Source organism: Mirounga leonina, unplaced genomic scaffold (assembly GCF_011800145.1).
Source record: "Mirounga leonina isolate KUSES-001 unplaced genomic scaffold, KU_Mleo_1.0 Mir_366, whole genome shotgun sequence".
Lineage (NCBI taxonomy): Eukaryota > Metazoa > Chordata > Mammalia > Carnivora > Phocidae > Mirounga > Mirounga leonina.
This window is the reverse complement of record NW_023270709.1, coordinates 1,447,548-1,469,579: the sequence shown is the minus strand read 5'-3', so window position 1 is coordinate 1,469,579 and position 22,032 is coordinate 1,447,548. Positions and strand designations below refer to the sequence as shown.

At 51.6% G+C, this 22,032-nt stretch overlaps 2 protein-coding genes across 2 annotated transcripts; both read right to left on the bottom strand.

Annotated features, from left to right (window-relative positions):
• Positions 1 to 8,790: 8,790 nt before the first annotated feature.
• CUNH6orf15 (chromosome unknown C6orf15 homolog) lies at positions 8,791 to 9,919 on the bottom strand. Its single transcript, XM_035030474.1, is given in 3 exon segments — positions 8,791 to 9,428; positions 9,431 to 9,640; positions 9,847 to 9,919. Coding segments are annotated over 3 exon segments (921 nt in total).
• A 3,481-nt stretch (positions 9,920 to 13,400) lies between these two features.
• On the bottom strand, positions 13,401 to 16,778 carry CDSN (corneodesmosin). The gene is made up of 2 exons (XM_035030473.1): positions 16,694 to 16,778; positions 13,401 to 14,815 (listed from the first exon to the last, which is right to left on the bottom strand). Exons 1-2 carry the CDS (start codon positions 16,776 to 16,778, stop codon positions 13,401 to 13,403), a joined length of 1,500 nt encoding a protein of 499 aa, XP_034886364.1.
• Between the last annotated feature and the right edge of the window lie 5,254 nt (positions 16,779 to 22,032).

Genomic DNA, 22,032 nt, shown 5'->3' with positions numbered 1-22,032 from the left:
CACACACGCACACACTGGTGCATCAACGTTTTAGATTCAATATTCTTTGTGGAACTGTGAGATCATGTCTTTCTCCCCCATTAGCTTGCAAGTCCGTAAGTTCCAGGAGGAAGGGACCATGTGAGTCATATTCCCTACTATAACCACGGTGCCTGGACATTGTAAGTGTGCGATATTAACAGCGAAATGAGTGAATAATGTAACCTGCTCTCAAGCAAGTATCTTAAAGTCAAATACACCTAGTTGTAGGTGACTAGTAACAGCTTAGGTAATCCTGGAGAGAAGGCTGGAGAAGTAGCAGGTAAAGGAGGTGTATGTTAAAGAATTTGTATTAATTTGCTCAGGCTGCCACAACAAAGTACCACAAACTGAGTGGCTTACCAGAAATTTGTTGTCTTACCATTCTGGAGCTAGAAGTCTGAACTCAAGGTTTTTAGCAGGGTTGGCTCCTTCTGAGGGCTGTGAGGGAAAATCTGTTCCACGGCTCTCTTCTAGCTTCTGGTGGCCTTAGGCATTCATTCGTTTGTAGATGACATTATCCTGTGTCTTTACGTTGTCTTCCATCTGTGTGTGCCTGTGTCCAGATCCCCCCCCTTTTTAAAGATTTTATTTTTAAGTAATCTCCACACCCAATGTGGGACTCCAACTCACAACCCCAAGACCAAGAGTCGCGTGCTCTCCTGACCGAGCCAGCCAGGTGACCTTTCTCCTTTTTACAAGAGCACCATCCTGATGACCTCATTTTAACTTGATCACCTCTATAAAGACCCTCTTTCCATATAAGATCATATTCTTAGGTACGGGCAGTTAGGACTTCCACATATCTGTTTTGGGGGACACAGTTCAACCCATAACAGGATTGAATATGGTCTCACCCCAAATGAGTATAGCTCAAACAAGCCCTACCAAGTGGAAATATCACTGAGCACTTCATCCTATCCCATAGGATGACCTCAAAATCTCTGCAGTAAATTGGCTTCCAATCCCAACCTCAGTTTATCAGAATTTTGCCCAATTCACACCCTTCAACCTTCCCCACACCTACATTAGCTTCCACTTGTGCCTTCACTTCATTCTCCCACACAACCTAGTCCAGAGTATGTTCCCCTCCTTTAGGCTCCTGGTGATGTCAAAAATCTTCATGGTTAATGGCACACATATTTAATAAAAGTAGGCAACAATAAACATACCATGTTAAGTTAGCAAACTCAATGTAAATTGTCTATCTTAAAAGTAGCCGACAGAGGAGGTAGCATTTTTTAAAAAGATTTTAGTTATTTGAGAGAGAGAGAGCACACATGAGTGGGGCGGAGGGAGGGAGCAGAGGGAGAAGCAGACTCCCTCCTGGGCAGGGAGTAAAGAATGTAACCTGAATATAATCAGGGAGTAAAGAATGTAAAGAATGCAGATCACAGGATCCTGGGATCATGACCTGAGTCGAAGGCAGACACTTAACCGACTGTGCCACCCAGGAGCCCCAGGAGGTAGCATTTTTTTAAAAGATTTTATTTATTTATTTGAGAGAGACAATGAGAGAGAGAGAGAGCACAAGAGGGGGGAGCCGGAGAGGGAGAAGCAGACTCCCCCCTTAGGTAGCGTTTTTTAATCAGCTCTCATATGGATGCCCAACACCTTGCTTTTTGGTTTCTTCCCTGAAAGAAACTAGGACCCCTTAGAATGCAAGGCTTGGATGATAGCAGATTCCATGTCTCAGGGAAGAGAAGAATCAGGACAGGACTTGAATGTTCTATTGCGACCAGAAAGCAAGGATGCTTCAAGAATAGCAAGGAAAATGGGGCGCCTGGGTGGCTCAGTCTTCAAGCGTCTGCCTTTGGCTCAGGTCATGATCCCGGAGTCCTGGGATCGAGCCCCGCATCGGGCTTCCCTCTCCTTGGGAAGCCTGCTTCTCCTTCTCCCACGCCCCCTGCTTGTGTTCCCTCTCTTGCTGTGTCTCTGACAAATAAATAAATAATTAATTAAAAAAAAAAGAATAAGAAGGAAAGTGCTAAAAAGGACAGAGGAAAGTGAAGGGATGGAACTCTTCAATAAATGGTGTTGGAAAAACTGGACAGCAACATGCAAAAGAATGAAACTGGACGGCTTTCTCACACCATGCCCAAAAATAAGCAGAAAATGGAACTGTAAAGCTCCTAGAAGAAAATATAGGCAGTAACCCAAAGAAAACGAAACCTCTAACTTGAAAAGATACATGTGCCCCTGTGTTTACCACAGCATTCCTTACAATAGCCAAGATATGGAAGCAACCTAAGTGTCCATCAGTAGATGAATGGTTGAAGAGGATGTGGTAAACACCCCCCCCACACACACACACATGCAATGGAAAGTCAGCCATAAAAAACACTGAAGTCTTGCATTTGTAATAACATGGATGGATCCAGAGGGTATAATGCTAAGAGAAATAAGTCAGAGAGAGACAAATACTGTATGATTTCACTCATATGTGGAATTTAAGAAACAAAACAAATGAGTAAAGGGAAAAATAAAGAGAGGGACAAACCAAGAGAAAGACTCTTAAATATAGAGAACAAATTGATGGTTACCAGAGGGCATGGGGGTGGGAGGGATGGGTGAAACAGGTGAAGGGGATTAAGAATACACTTGTCATGATGAGTACTGAGTAATGTATAGAATTTTGAATCACTATATTTTACACCTGAAACTAATATAACACTAGTATAACACTATGTTAATTATACTTGAATTTTTAAAAGAGGTTAAATAAATAAATAAAATAGAAAGGACAAAGGAACTCTGAAAAACAAACTGAGGGTTCTAGAGGGGAGGGGGGTGGGAGGATGGGTTAACCTGGTGATGGGTATTGAGGAGTGCACATTCTGCATGGAGCACTGGGTGTTATGCACAAACAATGAATCATGGAACACTACATCTAAAACTAATGATGTAATGTATGGGGATTAACATAAGAATAAAAAAATTTTTTTAAAATAACAGAAAAAGAGAAAAAAAAAAGAAAGGACAAAGGAGCCAACTTAAAGGAGCTCCCATTGTTCACCTGAAGACAGTTGAACATGAGAAGAGAGAGGATGAGGGGAAGAATGATAATTAGGGTTCATTGAAGTAAATGAGGCTGTAGAAGGCTGTGAGATCATTACAATACTCAAAAGATAAAAGTTAATATAAAGTGCACAAAAGATGGCTTGTAATAGAAAAGAATGGAGTTCTTAAAAATTTATTTTAATAAAAAGGGAATTGTTCATTTTGTTTCTTCTGTCGATTATGTGTCTGCTTATGAAGCAGAGAGAAGTGTGCTTTCATCTATGTAAGTAGGAAAGAACTCTCAGAAAGCCAAGAAGCCCCACTGTAAATATGGGCTTTAGCAGAAATGAGAAAGTCTGACAAGGTGCGAGGTCAGATGCAACAATGAAAGAGAAGGTGGTTTCAGTAGGAGATACAAAGACAATAAATTAACCAAAACATCACTGAAAAAGAGAGCTAATAAAGTCACCCCAGATAGTTCCTCATCTCCTAGAAGATTCTAGATTGCCCTACTAATTATAATAAAACATAAGTAAGGATTGCATCAGATTTAATAATGCTAATAGATCTAGTCAGTATGTCATAATGAGAGAAAAATGTATTATGCAACACCGGGCAAGAGGGATTTTTTAAGTATGTTATGTTAAGGGGACAAAATGGGTTGCAAAATTCTAAAATCTATGCCCTTTAATAGTTTTATTCTCCAGTGAGATACAATTTCACATCCACAGTCCTGGCTATATAAATAATACCAAGTGCTGACAAGAACACGGAAAACTTGGAGGCTTCATACACAGCTGGGGGAACGCGAAAGAGTGCAGCGGGTTTGCAGGACATCAGGCAGCTCCTCAGGAGGGGAAGGAGGTGAGCAGAAAGAGTAGCAGCTCATGCGGGTCACAAGCAGCCCAGATTTGAATTGTAAACTGTGCAGCCAGCCTCACTTCCAGCCCAAACTCAGGTGGCCCAAATGCAGATCCTAAGATTACTGAAACCTCAGGATGGTATACAAATAAAACATACTGATATCCTAGAAAGGGAGCCCAACAGTGGAAGAGGAAAGGGAAGAAGAATGAAGAAGTTTAAATCCATGAAACTAGCTTTCTGATTTTCAGTGGAAATGAAGTGATCAGTTTTATAATCGTTATAACTTGTGCATTTGTTTGTTTCATTGGGGGTTTAAGATGTTTAAGAGCATCTTACATATCAGACTTGTGATCTTCATTAAATGCATAAATTAGTCTAAATGTGAAACAATATTTAATGTTTGCATAAATTTGGTTTATTAAGCCCATAAGTTTTTTTACAGTAGTTGTGTAAGTAGTATGTAAATAGAGGAATGTCGGTTTAATGCTTAAATGTTGTTTAATAAATTCATAAGGGTAACAAACTTTAAACAGAAGTGCCTTACAGTCCTTTAGACAAGGGCAGTCCCAGGAGAGGAGAACCTGAGTTTGAAGGCTGGGACACAGGCAGCTACGGGTCCACTAACATAGTAGATTGGTTTTATCTTTCTAAATTCATCACCTTTGCCCCTGTCCGTCACGAACAGAGTTAGCTCTTCTGAGTTCCGCATATTACAGTGTCACAGTGAACAGGGAGCCCGAAAGCAGTGGGTATGAGGAGACGGGGGTAGAGTGGGGTGAGGCAAGGGGCAAAGCCCAGCACATGGGACAGGCGGTCAGACGCAGCCCAGGCGAGTACCGACGGGTGGTCCTGGGTAGCCAGGGAGTGGTTTGAGCACAGGAAAGGAGACAGAGAGGCAGCGGGAAAGGTGCTACAGAAAACAGCTTCCACTCCGTCAGTCATGACTGCCATGCTGAGGCCAAGAAGGACTAAATGGCCTGGAAACTATTTCACAATTTGTTTCTCCCACATTTCCCCGGGGGGGCTTGCCTAGATGGGCCATCGGAGATCAAAACGTATTGCACATCGGCCCAATGTGCTCCTTTAGAACAAACAACACCTATAGCCCCAGCTTAACTACCAGCCAGGGATAAACCACATCCACCCTCTTGATCTCTGTCTCCGCGGGGCACCATTGCTGCTGGGAGCATGCAGACGGCTGTCCCTGCGTGGCCGCGGCCACCCCTCTGCGGCCACCCCTCTCCTCCCACGACCCCTTCCCTGGACTGTACCGGCCTCCACGACCAGGATGCTCTGCACATGGAAAGCCTGCTGTGACCATATTCCTCACGGCCCGTGTGCTCGCTCTCACGTGTGACAATATGGGTTAGTAAAAGTGTCTCCAGGGTGTGTGCACCAGCCTCCTGACAGCAAAAGGGAAATGCTGACCTAGAAAGAGGCAGGGAAAAGACAACAGGGGACATCTTTCCAACGGAGTAAGGGGAACCCAAGAGGTAAGCGTTTGGTCCAGAGAGAGAAAACCAGAACCTGACTGCTGGTCTTTGGTGGATTTGTTGGCGAAAGGACTGAAGGTGGCCGTGAAGCTGTGGGGGCTGGAGCGTCTCTCTGCTCAGTCTGCCCAGCCATGTTTGCAGTTTCCAAATGGTACTATAACCAAGTTCCGCTGCCTATGGGCTGTGTGACCTTGGGCAAATTACCTACCCTTGCTGAGCCTCAGGTTCTTTGTCCGGAAGATGGAAATAATAAAACCTTACTTTTTATGTACTTATTTATCTAAGTACCTCCTGGAATTGTTGGAATGGAAATAACCCTGTAACACATTCTGTCTGTGGTAAATACATGAAAAAGACCTTACCACCCAAGAGTATGTGTGTAAGTAAAGAACACCTGACTGAACACAGTTTGGGGAATGAAATACTTAAATGAGAAGCCAACTCTGCTTTCTGGATCTTGGAATAATTCTCCAGTGTAATTCCCATTGGGGAGCATCATGGGAGCATCACGCCAGCCTCAGCGGTCACCCGTGAAGTCAGCTACGGCCAGAGCAGCCTCCTGCTGGGGGCTCAGCACCATCCTTCTGTGTGGCCCCGCCTGACTGCCTTGGGGGGACCCCATACTGCATTGTCATCAATCCCTTGCAGGGCTTGGAGTTTTTCAGCCTCTAATGCACTTTGTCCTGATCTTAAACTGTGAGACAGGATATCTGCTTTCATCACATTTTACAGATGAGAAAACTCAGGTCCACAGAGGTAGGTGACTAGCTCACACTGGCACAGCAGAGAGGCCGTGTGGGCACACGGAAGGAAACCTCGGCCTTCTGACTCTGGACGAGTGCGCTTCATACCCTCCCGGACACCTTCCCTCCTCGGAGCAGAGAAATGACTCCTGCTACTCCAGCCACCACTTCGACTGACGAACCACTAAGAGACGCAGGAGAATCAGTACACCAGCAGCACGTGCCCCCGCAGACCTTGGGACCTTTATCATGTCTCCAATCACTGACCTATCCCTGCTTAGTTGTTTGTTTGGGTGTTTTTTTAGCAACAACTGACCTTAAGGCGAAGACCGCTCTGGTGGGGCTGGCCACAGATACCCAGGACCGTCCATCAGCAGCAAGTGCCTGATGAACTTCACTCCCTTGGCTCAGTGTTACCTCTGTGCAAGCCTTGACTCACTTCCCTCTCTGGGCCTCAGTATCTCCACCTGTACAGTGGGTCCAGCAGTGCCAACCTGATGGAATTGTGGGGATTAGCTGGAAGGGTGGTGTGTGTGAGAGCACCCTATCCAGAGTCTGACACATAGTAAGTAGGTACTCAATAAAAGTTAGGTGGGTTTTTGTTAATTGCATATTGTACTTGAACACTCCCTGCACAGATCATGAGAAAATTTTGGTTTGAGTCACTGACTCTGTCCCTTGTGAGCTATATAACCTTGTGTAAATTGCTGAAGCTCCTGGGCCTCAGTTTCTTCATCTTATAATACCTTCCTCACGGATAGTAATGCGGGTAAAATGATGGAGTATTCGAGCATTTTATAAGCTGAGAAGGGCTATGTGGGGTTTGTAAGGAAATGTCAGTGAGGCTCCAGGAAGCCCAGAAAGGAATACAGATTAGACTCAGTGTGCAGCCGTGTGGCTCAGGAATAAGGTAGAAGAAGAGAGAGAACAGGGAGCCAGAGAGGGTTCCTCGATCCAACCTTGGTCCAGACTTGCTGCTAGGGGTGCAGCAGTGAACAAAATAGACACATGCAGAAGAGGAGGGTTCTGAGTTGGAAGTTAGAAGTGCAAATCGTCGGGCGCCTGGGTGGCTCATTGGTTAAGCGACTGCCTTCGGCTCAGGTCGTGATCCTAGAGTCCCGGGATCGAGTCCCGCATCGGGCTCCCTGCTCAGCGGGGGGTCTGCTTCTCCCTCTGACCCTCTTCCCTCTCGTGCTCTCTGTCTCTCATTCTCTCTCTCTCAAATAAATAAATAAATAAAGCTTAAAAAAAAAAAAAAAAAGAAGTGCAAATCGTCAACCAGAAAGAGGGAGAGAGAACTGAGACCCCAAGCCTGAGAGAATGAACTTGGACTTGTAGGAGAGACAGGTGCTGAAAACAGAACCACCTGCCCCAGAACAGGGAGAAACCAAGAGTCCAAGGTGGGAAAGAATTGGGGGAGCGAGGTTGAGGTGATACAGAAAGGAGTGTGGTGGGTGACGAGAAGGTGTCCTAAGAAGGAATTCTTGGCATAGGATGGAGTATTGTGGCAGACACTGGGATGGGAGAAGTGTCTCTGAGAACACCCACCTCCCGGGCAGGGGGTTCCCCATCCCTCCAATTCTGATGTTTATTCTTCTCCTACCTCCTGCCCACAACCTAACCAATTCCTGGGACTTGGGGTGATTCCCATGCTCTCTGAGGGTACACAGGCCTGGATCACTCTGTGAAGTACATAAATGGCACCGGGAAAGACATGGTGTGGCCACCAGGATTGTGCCCTTCTGGAAACCCCGTCACCCGCAGCTGGCTCCTGCTAACTTCCATCTGCACTTCCTGCAATGACCCTCCCCACTTCACTCCAACTTTGTGCAGGATGCTGAACTCCAGGAAAAACAAAGCGCAGCAGAGAGACAACTGTGTGACCAAAAGAAGAGACTGTGTCATCGCTTGGGAATAAAGTGGCAAACCAGCTGCAGGTAAGATTGTTGACTCCAAGGTTTTTCTTTCCCTTTTCTTTCTCCCTTTACTTTCTTTCCTCATTGAGGTCTACCATTCATTCGGCAAATGTTCAAAGTTTTGGTTCTCTAGGGCACAATGTGCCAAGTGATGCGTGTAAGGGAGGAGATCAACGCATTCCTCCTGTTTCCAAGAAGCTTGCATTTTGGGGAAGAAAAGGTAAGCAGAAACCAAATGACTTTCTCTGACTCTCTGTTTCTCTGTGAATCAAAGGGTATTCATTTCCCACTTGGCCCTGCTACTAACTTCTTGGATCTCATCCTTCCCTCTTGCCACAGGCGCCATCTCTATTGGTCCTGCTGCCCCTTCTCCCCCTTCAGATTTCAGGACAGTTCTGGAACCAGCTCTCCCAGCTGGCTAGGGTGAGACCATGAAGCTCCACCCTCACACACCTGGGCTTTGATCTTTTGCAAAGGGTAGGGGACAGTAAGAGAGCATCTAGAGACCCTGGAGAGACACGGGGGTGGCTAGAGAATGAGGTTGGACAAAACTCACTTCACTTTGCACCCAGAAACAAAGACACTGCAAAGGAGCAAATTTAATAACTGCTTGTGTTTTATTGGAGCTCAGCATGGGGGGAGCAGGAGAGGCAGTGAAAAGTAGAGAGAATGCTAGAAAACACTCATTGAATCTTCATTCAGCTCACACGCCATTCTTTTGATTTCCAACTTAGGGCTTTCCCCTCTGTCATTCTCCTAACCCCACTGTGACCCAGGGTTTGGAGGATTGGGGAGGCCAGCTGGGATGTCCCAAGAAGAGCCAGTAGGACGGAGAACTCTGGGAGGAAATTGATTATTAATACCTGGGCGTAGGTGAATATTCCCCCAGCTGCCTCCTGGATACCGGTTAATATCTCCCCAGCTAGTACGTGGGTACTGATTATTGATACCCCAGATTCCCACAGGGTGTGGCATGGGCCTCGTTCCCCATCCAGTTCCAGGACCTCCACCTCCCCAGGACACTCCTGGATTCAGAGTTCCCCAGGGGTGCCCAGGCAGAAGTGGCTGCCGAATCCTGTTAATAAAAGAGGGTGGGTGTTGGACAAGGATTTCTCTCTGGGCTCCCAGCACATTAGAATGAGGCGACCGTCTAGACTTGGAGTCCTGGTAGAGGAGTGAAGCCTCAGATATGGGGCCTGTGGAGCGTGCAGAGGGCCTTGCAGGCAAAGGACTGCTGCCCAGAGGGAGGGTGACAGCACCAGAAAGGTAAGACCACTTTTCAGGCAGCATGTCCCCCACGTGGTCCTCAGTGGCAGCAGCCATCATCTGCCAAGGATCTTCAGAGGGCCAGGAATCCAGGGAGGGCAGCCCCTCAGTTGGGGGCCATCTCTGACCCCAGAATCACCTGCAGGTTGGAAGCCAGCTGATGGAGAAGCATTGGGCTTCAAAGGAACCCTTGTTAAATCATTTGGCCGAGGGTCTGGTTTGGGCTGAGGAAGTTCAGAGTTGGAGTGGCTGGGCAAGGAAGGTTGTTCAAGCAGAGGCAAGTTGGTGCCCAGGTGTTGGAGAACTTTCTCCTCCACTGCACCAATGCTTCGGGCAAAGAAGCCCGAGGAAAAGGAAAGAGGAGGCAGCATATGGACTGGATATTTGGTTCCAATGCCCGCCTTCCCTGATTCCCTGATGCTCTTTGCTCCAAGTCCCTTCATTTTCCCCAGGCACCCAAGGGACCCTCCTGCCTCTACCCCTTCCCTCCACCCCAGTTCCTCTGGGGCCCCAGTCCACCTGTGCAAGGGCTGGGCACACCCTCCATACCTGAGAGATGAAGACAGATCAGAAGAAGCAGGCCCAGAGGAACCCTGCTCCCCACCGTGCAGCCCTGCATCTTGCTCAGCTCTAACATCTCTCTCTGCCCCAAGACAGCCAGCCCTTTATCCTCTTGGTGCGGTGGGGGACAGCAGAAACAAGCTGAACCAGTGGTTGTGCAGATAATAAGTCTGTACATTCCACTCTCATTCTTAATTCAGGCTGTGGCAACAGGTGCCACTTGAATGTCCCAGGGAGGCTGGGTGTTTCCGTCCCTGGTTCCTTTCCTAAAGTTCCCCACCCCTTCCTGACCCAGGTGTCCTGGTTCACAGCTCGTCACTGATTGCCCATCCTGCCCTGCTCTGGCTCCCTACACCAAGCATAGGAGGACCTTCGCCCTTGGGGTCCCAATCTCTTCATTGCCTTCTCAGCAATAGAAACACTCACTTCTCTTCACTTTCTCTTTGGGATCCAGATCATTATCTTCCAGCACCCCTCATGCATCCCCATAGCTCCTTTACCTTGGCCACAACCAATAGGAGTTCCAGAGTGCAGAAGTGCCCCCCATTGGAGAGGCCGCTTCTAGATGAGACCTTGTATGTAAGGAAATAGACCTGGTTCCCATCCTTAAGAGATGATGGTGTATTAATTTCCTACCACTGCTGTAACAAATAGTCACAAACTTAGCAGCTTACAACAATACAAGTTTATTATCTTACAATTTTGAAGATCAGAAGTCCGACATAGTTCTCACTGGGTTAAAATCACAAGTCACCAGGGTTGTGTTTCTTTCTAGAGGCTCTAGGGGAGAATCCATTTACTTGCGTTTTCCAGCCTCTAGAGGCCACCTGCCTTCCTTGGCTCGTGGTCCCCTTCCTCCATGTTCAAAGCCAGAAACCAAGGACCTTCTTAGTTACATCACTCTGACCTTTTCTTCTTTTTCCCTCTTCCACATTTAAAGACCCTTATGATTACACATTGACCCACCCAAATAATTCAGGATAATCTCTCTACTTTAAGGTCAGCTAACAACCTTAATTCCATCTGCAAACTTGATTTCCCTTTGCTGTGTAACCTAACATATTCACAGGTTCCAGGGATGATGTGGACATCTTTGGAGGTGCTGGGGAGGACAGCATTCAGTCTACCACAGAGGGTCAAATGGGTCCACAGAATATAAGAAATACTGAGAGGGAGTAGATGTTCCCAACTAACAGTAGAGGAGGGTGTTTAAATGCTGTTGTCAAATGGCCATGAATTGATAATTTTTGAAGCTGAGTTGTGGGGGCACGGGGATTCATTAATTCTTTTGTCCATTCTTAAATATGTTGGAAATTTTTACAGTAAAAAGTGTTTAAATGCCTTCATTTTTTTCTGCTGCTTTCAGGAGGTACCCAGACTAGGCGTCCCTGGTTACATGAAGTCTAAAATAAGCTGTTAGATTTTTCTTTTCCATCCTCATCCTCAGCACTTGATCACTAGCTAGTGGATGAGTGGGGAGCTCCTCTTTGGAACTGGTCAGTGGAGGGCAGTGTCCTTTTTGAATGACATCCACCACATTTGCAAAAGCTTTTGACCTTGACCATACCACAGCCTAGAGGAGTCCCCACATCAGAGTCTGTATCCCTCCTGCATTTGTGGTGCGTGAAACCTCTAAGAGCCTTGATGCCTGTCATTGGCTGCAGTCCAGATGCTGGGCCAAGTGTAACTCACCAATGATGACAAAAACAAGACTATTCTGCAGCCCTTCTCTGTCTTCAGTCAACCCTGCAGTTTGGCTCAGCTGCCAGGTCATTTCTGATCAACCATAGCCCTAAATTTGGGACCAGCTAACACCATCCAATAGGAGGGAATGGATTAGATCCTAGGGTAGGGATAAATTCCTTTGTAGTCAGGCAGAGGTTCTGAGAGATGACCTGTGCTTTGGGTTGAGGCCCTTCCTAAAGGGACAAGCATAGCCCACTCTCCCCTTCTTGGGCTATGAGAACTTCCTTGGCCACAGCCTCAGTCTCCAGAACACAGTTGTTTGGCCCTCCCCACCCTCTGCTTTCTCTCACCCATGGAGGCAACTCCCCTCCTCCACTATAGTGCTCTGCTCTCTCACCTCCCATAGAGCTCTCTCTAGAACTGCAGCAGAGGCAGCTAGAGTGTGAAGGTGGAGAGGACACTTGGCTCTGTTCTGCCATGGGCTGGGGCATTTTTATGTAGGTTAGTGAGTCACTATGCTTGGCGGCGCTCCTTGTCATGCTCCCATCCTCTCTTTTACTCTCTCCACCCCTAGTTCCCAGAACAACACCCACCTGGGCTCCCACTCAGTCACCAGGAATCTGATCTGGTTGTTGTATTCCAGCCTTCCCAAGGTTCCAAATGTCCCAGAAACCCAGGAAATCAATGCTCAGATTCCTAGAGAGGATGGCATCTAGTAAATGAGGCAAACTAATGGTATAGAAGAAGGAGCCTGCATGGGGTGGGGAAGGGAAAAATTAGGGCCCCATACAGGGAGAGGGGAAGACTCCAGGTGAATGGGGAGTAAAGAGAGATTTCCTGGAGCAGTGAGAGAGGAAAGAAGTGGGAGGAAGAATCTTGGAGACCAACCTCTGCTTTCAGTTCAACAAATATTTATTGTTTTCCTCCTTTGTGGGAGGAGCTATGAAGTATAAGAGAAATACTGTTCCAACTTATGAGTGAAAATGGGAGACATAGGGATCTCTAGAGGTATAGGAAAGCACCAAGCAGGTCCTAAGAGGAGACCCAGCACGCCAAGATGGCAAAAGTCTGCATCTAGTTCACACGGTTTATTGAATCATCTGTCCAGGGTCCAGAGAGAGCAGGGAAACTACTCTAGTGCCCGGGGGTACCCTGGTGTCTCCCTCACACAGGGAAGCATCTGAGCATTGAGGGAAGTGGCAGCCAGGAAGGGGCACTGAGACAGAGACCTTGAGAGGCAAAAAGGAGTGTTGGGAACTCACAGAGGGTGTGGTGAGCTCTATAGCGGAGGGTGGGAGTGGAATTGGGAGTGTGAGAAACCCATGGCGTGTCATGGTAGTTGACCAGATGGCAAAGAAGGTTAGTGAAAAGTGGTCATTGCTTTCAGGCAACAGTTTGGACAATGCTTTATTTGGCAAATAGGGAAAAGGGGGGATGACTTGTCCAGGAACCAGAGTTACTATGGGACATTTCAGGGGTTTCCCAGTCAAGAATCTGAATAGGTAGGGTTAGCTAATGGATTGTACCATCTCAAAGAAATGGCAGAGGAAATTTTAGGGAATGGTTATCTGGCAGGGAGGGCACTGCACTACAAGGCGAATCGAAGCAGGAGAGAATGAGGAAAGGAATTTGGAGTCTACAATTTGGGGAGATGAAGAAAAAAGAGGTGATAAGGGGAGTCTGCCATATTGGAGCAATGGAGGAAATAGATCAGCTCTCTTGGGAAGGAAGAGGGAAACTGAGCTAACCCATACCTGGGCCTCTGGACTTCTCCCAACTGAGAGATGGTGTGTGTGTGTGTGTGTGTGTGTGTACATGTATATGTCCACACATGCACTTATGCAAAAGCTCACTTATGGACTGTCAAGTGACTCTCCCTGGGGTAGGAAAACTTCACGGTCAGCTAGCTGGGGCCCCAGAGGCTTTACTTGGGCCAGGATGTCCCGGATGGAGCGGCAGGGGAGCTTTCCGGAGCTGCTGGAGCCACAGGGCCTGGCACCAGCTGAAGGATCAGGTTGGGGAGAGCCATCGGGACCCCCACTCAACGTAGAGGAGGAGACAGAAATGCAAGGGTGACCAGAAGAGCTGGACTTGCTGCCACAGGGCTGAAGGATGATTTTGCCACTGGCTTGGGAGCTGGAGGTGCCGCTGAAGGAGCCAGTGCCTGGTGGGAAACAGGGCCCCTGTGAAACATCACCGCAGGGATGGAAGGATGAACTACTGGAGACGCTAGAACTGCTGTGGGCTCCAGAACTCGAGAGGGAGCAGGGCCCCTTAGAGCCAACTCTGCAGGGCTGGACCCCACCAGAGCCCACTGGCTGGAACACAATGGCTGAGGAAGCTCCCGACTGGTAGATGTTGGAACTAGAAGAGCTGTGGCTGGGGATGATGGGGTTGCTGGAGAAGTATTTGCCCTCCGAGATGGGGGGCCCAGCTGCAAAGGAAGGGACACCTGGAGAGCCTTTGACAGGGTTATCTTTGGTGAAGTAGCCCACAGGGTAGATTTTGCCCCCACTGTAGGTCATGCCTGGGACCAGATAACTGTCAGAAGAGCCACCCACCACTTCATAGCTGCCATAGGACTTGTCTACAGAGGTGATGGGGGGGCAGGGCTTGTCTGGAAGGCCACAGGGGGTACCCTGAACCCCTCCAGGGCCACCAGAGCCATGCTGCTCCACCACCACCACCACTGGCCTTTGACCTCCCGACACGGAGCTGGAGACGTTTGAGCCAGAGTGGGAGACAACAGGCCCCCCACTGCAGGGAGAGTCAGAGACATCTGAACTACAGGGGCGTAAGTTAGAGTTGACACTTTGGCCACCGCTGCTGGACATCCAAGAGCTTTGGGAAACAGATGAGCTCGAGCCGCCTCCAGACTGGGAAGAGCTTAATGGGGAAGAATCATCACTGGTTGATAGAGCTGAGCCAGATCCTGGTTGGGAGCTACCGCTTCCGTACTGGGAGCTGCTGCCGCCGGACTGGGAGGAGATGGATCCGGAGGAGTAGCTGATCTGGGAATACCCTGTTCCTGGCTTAGATAACGAAGATCTTGAAGAACCACCCTGGGTGACACTGGAGCCACCAGCACCACTGGGGCCACCAGCAGAGCCACTGGAACTGGAAATGGAGCTGCTGGAACTGCTGGAGCCACTGTGGCCGCTGAAGCTACTGGAACCACTCTTCCCAGTGAGACAGGGGTCACTGGGGGAGGTGATACGCGCGTCCTTGCAGGGGTCTGAGAAGGTCCCGATGCTCTTAGCCGAGGCCCCTGGGGAAGAAGGAGTGGTTAGGAAGGGCCAGCGTGGCTTGGCTTCCTCCCTCAGCTTCCAAGCCCGTCTCGGTCATCTGCTTCTGATTTCTCCCGAGAGGGCCCAGGGAGAGTCTGGGGTGAAATGGAAGGGAGAACTGGCTGTTGTCTGTAAAGGAAAATGAGGTGGCAGAGGAAGGGCAGTTTCGGTGCTGGGAAGGGGCAGGGACAGAGAAAATGAGACTCCAAAGGAGGGGGTGTTAAAAGAAGAGAAGAGGGGACAGAGGAGTAGCAGGAGCTCATGGGTCCAAAAGGAAGGACCCCGAAGAGACAGAGCATGGGGGAGACATCCTTGAGATGGGGCATACACCATGAGGGGGGAAATCCCAGGTGCAGCTGAGGGGCCAAATGGAAGGAGGAGACAAGACAGGACAGTAACTGACCGGGGAGGAAAGGAAAAGTAGCAAAAGAGACTCTGAGAAAAGAGGAAGCCGGTGGCAGAGGGACTGAGGTAAGGGCGAGGGTCCTTGAGGACTAAGATCTGTCACCAGCCTCCTGGGAGAGTCCAGGCTTGGGTAGCGGGTGGGAGTTCTCTTCCCATTTAGTGCTGCCCATGCCAGGAAAGCTGGGTGGGGGCCGGGATGTGGGGGCACACAGTCGCTTCAGAACCTGCTGGTACCGCGTGACAGGACACCGCACCCTGAGCCAGCCCTGCTGTCCTGGCCCAGCCCAGGGACAGGGACATGAGGATGAAACCTGCCTCCGAGGCTCACCGCCATTATCAGCTTCCCCCTCTCCCCGCCCAGCCAACGGCCGTGTCTGCCTGCCCCCCAGGCTCCCGCCTTTACATCCCTGGCAGATGCGGAACCACTTCTGTCCTTAACCAAGCCTTTGCTTCCAACCCCAGGCTCACCTTCCGCCCATTCTTCCTCCGCTCCCTGCCTCACGGCCTTCAGGTCCCAAGCAGTGTGCGCCGAGCTTCATGCCAGCAAGTTACGAAACCTCTCTGAGCATTACTTTATACATTCGGAGAGGCCCAGTCTGTCCCCCAACAAGCAGTTTCTCCTCAGTCTGTGATGTCCCCATTCTCTCCTCAAAGAGAAGTTCTCTGTGGCCCCCTCCATACCAAACCCCAACTCTGCCCGCAGCCCCCCTCACCCGGCCGGCCCACTCATCATGGAGAATTCAAGCCACACAGCCTGCTCTCTCCCCCTGGGGGCCGTGGGCAGGATCTCCGCAAATACCTGCTGGCCCACAGCACAGCCCTGGTTTGGATCCCGGCTTTACTGCTTTCTAAGTTGTGATCTTGAGCCGGTTTCTTAACCTGTCCTAGCGTCCATGTCCTCCCCAGTACAGTGGAAATAACAAATCTCCCATACAGTTCTTCTAACGATCAGAAGTGCTCATGGAAAGTGCTAGAATAGTGTCTGGCACATAAAAAGCGCTCTATAGATGGTAACAAGTATTCCTGTTAAATATCCAGTCTTCATCTTCTACTGCTCTAATAATTGATAAGAGCAATAACAACAACAACCAACATTTATATAACCCTCTGGAATTTCCAAAGCACTTGTCACATACATTATTTAATTTGAGACTCAGAGAGACTAGAGCTAGGTGTTATCATTAACCTGGTTTTAGAGTTTCAGAAAATGTGGCTCGGGAAGTTCAAGTAACCTGCCTGGAGTGACAAGGCAGTGAGGAGCAGCCCTCAGGCCCCAGAGCCCCTGCCCTTCCCCCTCGCTGGGGGCTCTCCTGGCTTCTCCCCGGATGGCGATTCCTCCCACCTCCACGCACCCGCACCGCTGGATCCCTCGAGCCTTCTCCGACCTGGTATCTGCCTCCTTCCTCCCCACCTCTCCCCCCTTCCCTCCACTCCCGGGGCCCCCAGCCCCCTACCTGGCAGGAGGAGAGCGGCCAGCAGTAGGGCCATCGTTCCTCGCCCTCCCACACGCCCCGTCCGGGGTGCCCGCGAGGAGCCCATCTTGGACTGTGCAGCCTTCGGACTGACAGCAGCTCGTGGACACCCAGGGCCTTTATGCCAGGGCTGGACATTCTCTGGGCAGGAGTCACCCTGGGGAGGGGTGGGGAGGTGGAGGGCAGGTGCCCGGGGCAACTTGGTGTGGCCGGGAGGAGCTGAAGTCATCAGTCGGGGCATCTGCCTACTCAGCGGCAGAGGTGGCCTCAGTGTGGGGAACCCTGGCCACGGGGACCTTAACAATGCCCGCCTTCCAGCCAGCTGAACGGCCTACGCATGGCTCTTCCCTGCTTCCCCTGGAACCGGGCCCTCTGCCCACTCAGGAGGCCGCTCTCACCACAGGCCCCAGTCACCGGCTTCTTCGCTGTCCTGCCACCCCTGGGGTTGGCCTGTTTCAGTCCCATCCTCCTTCCATGCACAGATGTGGACATTTCAACTTTCCCGTCCACAGCAAGGTAGCTGCTCTGGCCCCCCACCCCTGCCACCTGGCTTCTCATCCACAGCCCCTGGGTCTGCCCCTTTCCTTGGGATCCATCACTCAGCCCCCACTTTTCCCCTGCAGATCAAAGGGTCTGCCCTGCACCCCCAGAGCCCCCCTGTTGTCACTGCCCAGGTTCATGCCTGCCACACACCTATCACGGGTTTCATCCATGAATGAGCTTTTTCCCTCTTACCAGCTGGGAATCTGCACTCCAGCTCCCTGACCTCTCCCTTCTGGGGGCTCCTGGGGTAGTCTGAGGGGCGCTGGGTGCCAGGGCCTCAGCCTGGGGAGAGGCCTGGGCTGGGAACCCTGTCATAGCTGGGTCTGAGGTTACTCACAGGCCACTCGCGGCCCCTCCCCCACAGCTGATGACCCTGACTCCAGTGGGTGTCAGAGCCAGTGGCTAATGAGGCTAATTGGGAAGGTGGTGGCCCTGCAGTCCGTCAGCTGGCTCCCCGGCCTGGAAGACGGGGCAGGAAACAGCCAGCTCTCGTCTGAGTGGGGTAAAGGAGGCCAGGCAGACTTCAGCGCCCCCGAAGGATGAAAGGCAGGACTGGCAGATCAGACTCCTGACTTCAGCCAGAAGGGAGGCAGGTCCTCCTGCATCCCATTCCATCCCTCCTGCTTTGGTCCTGGCCCCACCCCAGCCAATTAATTGCTCACTAGTCCAGAGTATCAGTATCAGAGGGAGAGGCCTGGGAGTCAGGTCAAGCTGCCTCTCCTCCTCCCCCACCCTGCTCCCCTCGTCCAGACTCTCATCGCCATACTTCCCCACAAAGGCAGCCTCTGCCCCAGCCCTTGGCTGCCCTCTCCTATTCTCTCTCTCTCCTGTCCTGCCTTTCCCTCCAGCTCGGTACTGCCCACGGGACTTTCTGTGATGATAGGGAAGTTCTGTATCTGCGCTGCAAATATAGTAGCCACATGTGGGCCACTAAGCACTTGAAATGGGGCTAGTATGACCAACCTGAGGAACGGAATTTTTAATTTTACTTAATTTCCATTTAAATGTTAACAGCCATGTGCAGCTAGTGGCTTCCATCTAGTCTAGCCGTTGACTCTGCCAGCACTCGAATTGGGACTGGGAAGGGAGAGGGGCCTGGAGCCATGGCGAGAGGACGTAATGGGACAGTGTCCCCTGAAAAACACAAACACTAGCTTTAGAATCAGGCTGACCTGGGCTCGAGTCCCGGCTAACTTCCTGGCTTCAGGCAAGTCTCCAAACTTCTCTGAGCTTCAGTGTCGGCCTCTGTAAAATGGAGGTGTTTTAAATCACGCCTGCCTTACAGGGGAGTTGTGAGGATCAAACGGGAAATTATCAGAAAGATTAAATGGGCCTGAGGGCCTAGCGCTCCTACCACAGGCGCTCAGCAGATGGAGCCCCCCCGCAGAGGCCTGTCTGGGTCCTCCTGGGGGACGGCAAGCAGGACGGCTCCCTCCATGGCCCCAGGCTCTCTTTTCAGAGTCTGCGGAGCAGCGACCAGCGTGCACACAGGGTGCTACTGAAAATGATGTCAGTCCCCCCAGCGGCCATCCCGGCCACTGGACTCCTGGGCCGCTGGGCCAGCGCTGGTCTCCCGGAGGCGGAGGGGAGGCCCTCGGGCAGGGAGCAGGGAGGGGAGTGTCCGAGAGAAGAGGCACCGGGAGCCTGGTGGGTGGGGAGAAGGGGAGGAACTGCAAGACCTGCGGGAGACTCTTCTCCAGCCCTGGCAGAGGTGGGAAGTGTGTCCTGTTTTCCTCCTCTCGTTCCTCCCAGGTGCTGTTAGACCTTGGCCCGGACAGCCAGCGGCGGAGGAGGCACAATCTCTCTCGGCCTCTCTCCAGCCCTCCAGCCACCCACAGCGCCCGCTGTGCCGCGCAGTCCTCCCCCGTCCGTTCTGCCCGCCGCCTGCCACCCGATCCCACCGCATACATCTGCCCACACGTGGGCCCTCCCAGCTCCTCTCCGCTCTCCCTGTGTCTTACTGGAATCCGCTCTGCTCTGCTGTTTCACTCTGCTACGTCCCTTGGACTCATCATTCACCCTTCTCTCAGCTGAGGCAGTGAAACGCTGAAGCTAATGGGGCTGAGGAGGGCAGAGCAGGGACACTGGCTGGGGGCCTGCCAGGCCAAGGCCGTCTTGTGGGCCAGCCATCAATGAGACAATGCCCAGGGAGGTGTGGGTGGGTCTGCTGTGTTCCCAGCGGCAAGGGCCCTGCCCAACACATGGTCTGGGCAAGAGAGCAGGGGCGGCCTGGGGCCACCCCACACACCCGAGGAAACCGGACGTAAAGCACGGGCCTTCCAAGGGCAGGAGACTGGGAGCCCGTGCCCCATATTTATGAGAAAGCAGGTTGTGTCGGCTTCTGGCCGCCTGGCTCTGCTCGGGGCTGCGTGGACCCCTGGTTCGGCTCCCGCGGCCCACACCATGCTCCCCACACCGTGCTCCAGAAGGCGCCACAAGGAGGAAGATGACCTGTCCTTGCCCTTGAGGCGCTAAAGTCCAGCTGGGAACAGACAGCCTAGAGAGAAGCCTAGCAGGGAGAAAAGAGGCATCAGGACGTTCCCTGGGCCTTGGGGAATGATGGCAGCAGGCAGCTCAGACTCGGGGCCCTGGCGGCGCCGGAGGTGTGTTTAGAACAAGCGTCTGGCTTGGGAAGTATACACAGAGGAGCAGCGGGCTGTTGGGACCGAGGAGCAGAAGGGCGACTTGGACCAGCATCATAGGTGATGTGCAGCAGCAGGCTGAGGGAGGACTGCGGTCCGTGCAGGAGGATGCAGGGAACAGAAGGTTCTGAATGGGGGGACAGCACGGTCAGAGAGGAGGTGTGGTGTAGAGGACCACGGCGTCCTGATGGCCAACTGCGGGCCGTACTGTCCCAGGTACGCCCCACATGCTCTGGTGCTTAGACCTCACGACAGCCCTACAGGGTAAGAGTGTTTTCTCCCCCGTTTCACAGATGAGGAAACTGAGTTCAAATTGGTTGCTCAAACCAGCTGGTAGGTTGCACAAGAGTTTGGAAAGGACGCACCCAAGCCCGCTGGACTCCAGAGCCCATGTAGGTCCCATTTTCCAGTGGACACCAGGCCATACATTAATGGCAGTGGTCCATGGACAGACCTCAGAGGTTCCTTAGACCCTGGAAGGGTGTGTGCAAAATTCCTTGTGTATCATCAAAGTCTCAAAGTTGAGAGGTCCTAAGTGAGGTCAACAGCACATGCTGTTCCTCCCACTCAATTTTGTCTCCTCTGCTTTTTATCCAGGACAGGAGTTCTAGAACAAGTGTTCCATGCAGGGGTGTTTGATAGACCTAGGGCTTCCGCTTGAGAGAAGGAACAAGGGAGTGAAAACACAGGAGGAGGGGCACCTGGGTGGCTCAGCCATTAAGCGTCTGCCTTCGGCTCAGGTCATGATCCCAGGGTCCTAGGATCGAGCCCCACATTGGGCTTCCTGCTCTGTAGGAAGCCTGCTTCTCCCTCTCCCGCTCCCCCTGCTTGCGTTCCCTCTCTCGCTGTGTCTCTCTCTGTCAAATAAATAAATAAAATCTTAAAAAGAAAGAAAGAAAGAAAGAAAGAAAAGAAAACACAGGAAGAGAAGAAGCCCAAGAGAGGAGGTTGTTTTGTGGGGGCAGAAGGGAAGAGGCCGCTCTGCACCCCAGGACCTGAGGTGTCCTCTGTCCTCTGAGCCTCTCCTCTCTGCTCCAGCCAAAGGCACTTTCTTCTCCTGCTCTCTCTTCCTCCGTCGCACTTGCTCTGCCTGTGGCGGGCTCCTCTCTCCAGCAGTCACGGTTCCCTGCACACGGGGCAGGCTGACACCCCTGGCCCATTCCCAGGAGGGTCTCCCTGTTTCCCTGTAGTGGGGATGGGGGCCCCTGAGTCATCCACACTCTCCACCTGGTCGCTCTTGTGGCTGAGGACATGGGTCCAGGAAGGAGACGACGGATTTGCACATGGGAGCTCCCACCTGGCCTGTGCTCTCTTCAGCCCAGCTGTGCCCATGGGACTGGCTAACCTTCCCTCAGTTGTAGTCTCTCTTCTCCGCCTGCCTCTGTGGTTTCTTCCCTGTGGGAGATGATCGAGCACAGAATCCGCATGCCACGTGGCCTGACTCCTTTGCCCTCTGCTCAGATGGATTCGGCGGCACGTTGTGTGTGCGGCCCCCCCACAGCCATTGGCCCCGGACTGCGGGCTCCAGGACTGTTCACTGAATTCCGAGCACTTCCCTGTCGTAGGCTCTTGGTGATTCTTCCCCTCCTACCTTACTTACCCTGGAATGCATCTCCTTCCTCTCTGCTCTCAGTGCCCCCCGCACCTCCCAACCACATCGTACGCGGCACACTCTAGGTGCCCGGTGGGATGCAACAGTGGCCAAGGCCTTGCCTCCAGGAGCACGCAGCCTGTCCCGGCAGAGAGAGCAGCAGGCACGTGAACTTGGCTCCGACACAAAACGACCCTCCCGGGCTCTCTCGTGGGCCCCTCTGTCCCACCCTCATTCCTCACGGGTGACTGTCTCCCCTGAGCCACTCTTCTCCCCACTGGATGATCTCTTTGCTCTGAGGGATGCAGCACACCTCCACGAACAAGGAGCAGAGCTCACGCGGCACCGTGACGAGGTCCGGGATGCCCCCCTGCACCCAGCGTGGACCTGAGGCCCGGGGTGGAGCAGGACAGGGCTGGGCACTTTAAGAATCCCTTAGGTGATTCTTGTTGGGAATCTCACCCAGGATACTATGTTGCCCTTAGCTAAGAATCACTGCTCTGGGGAGCAGTCTACACCTCATCAAAATATATTCTGCTCCCTCA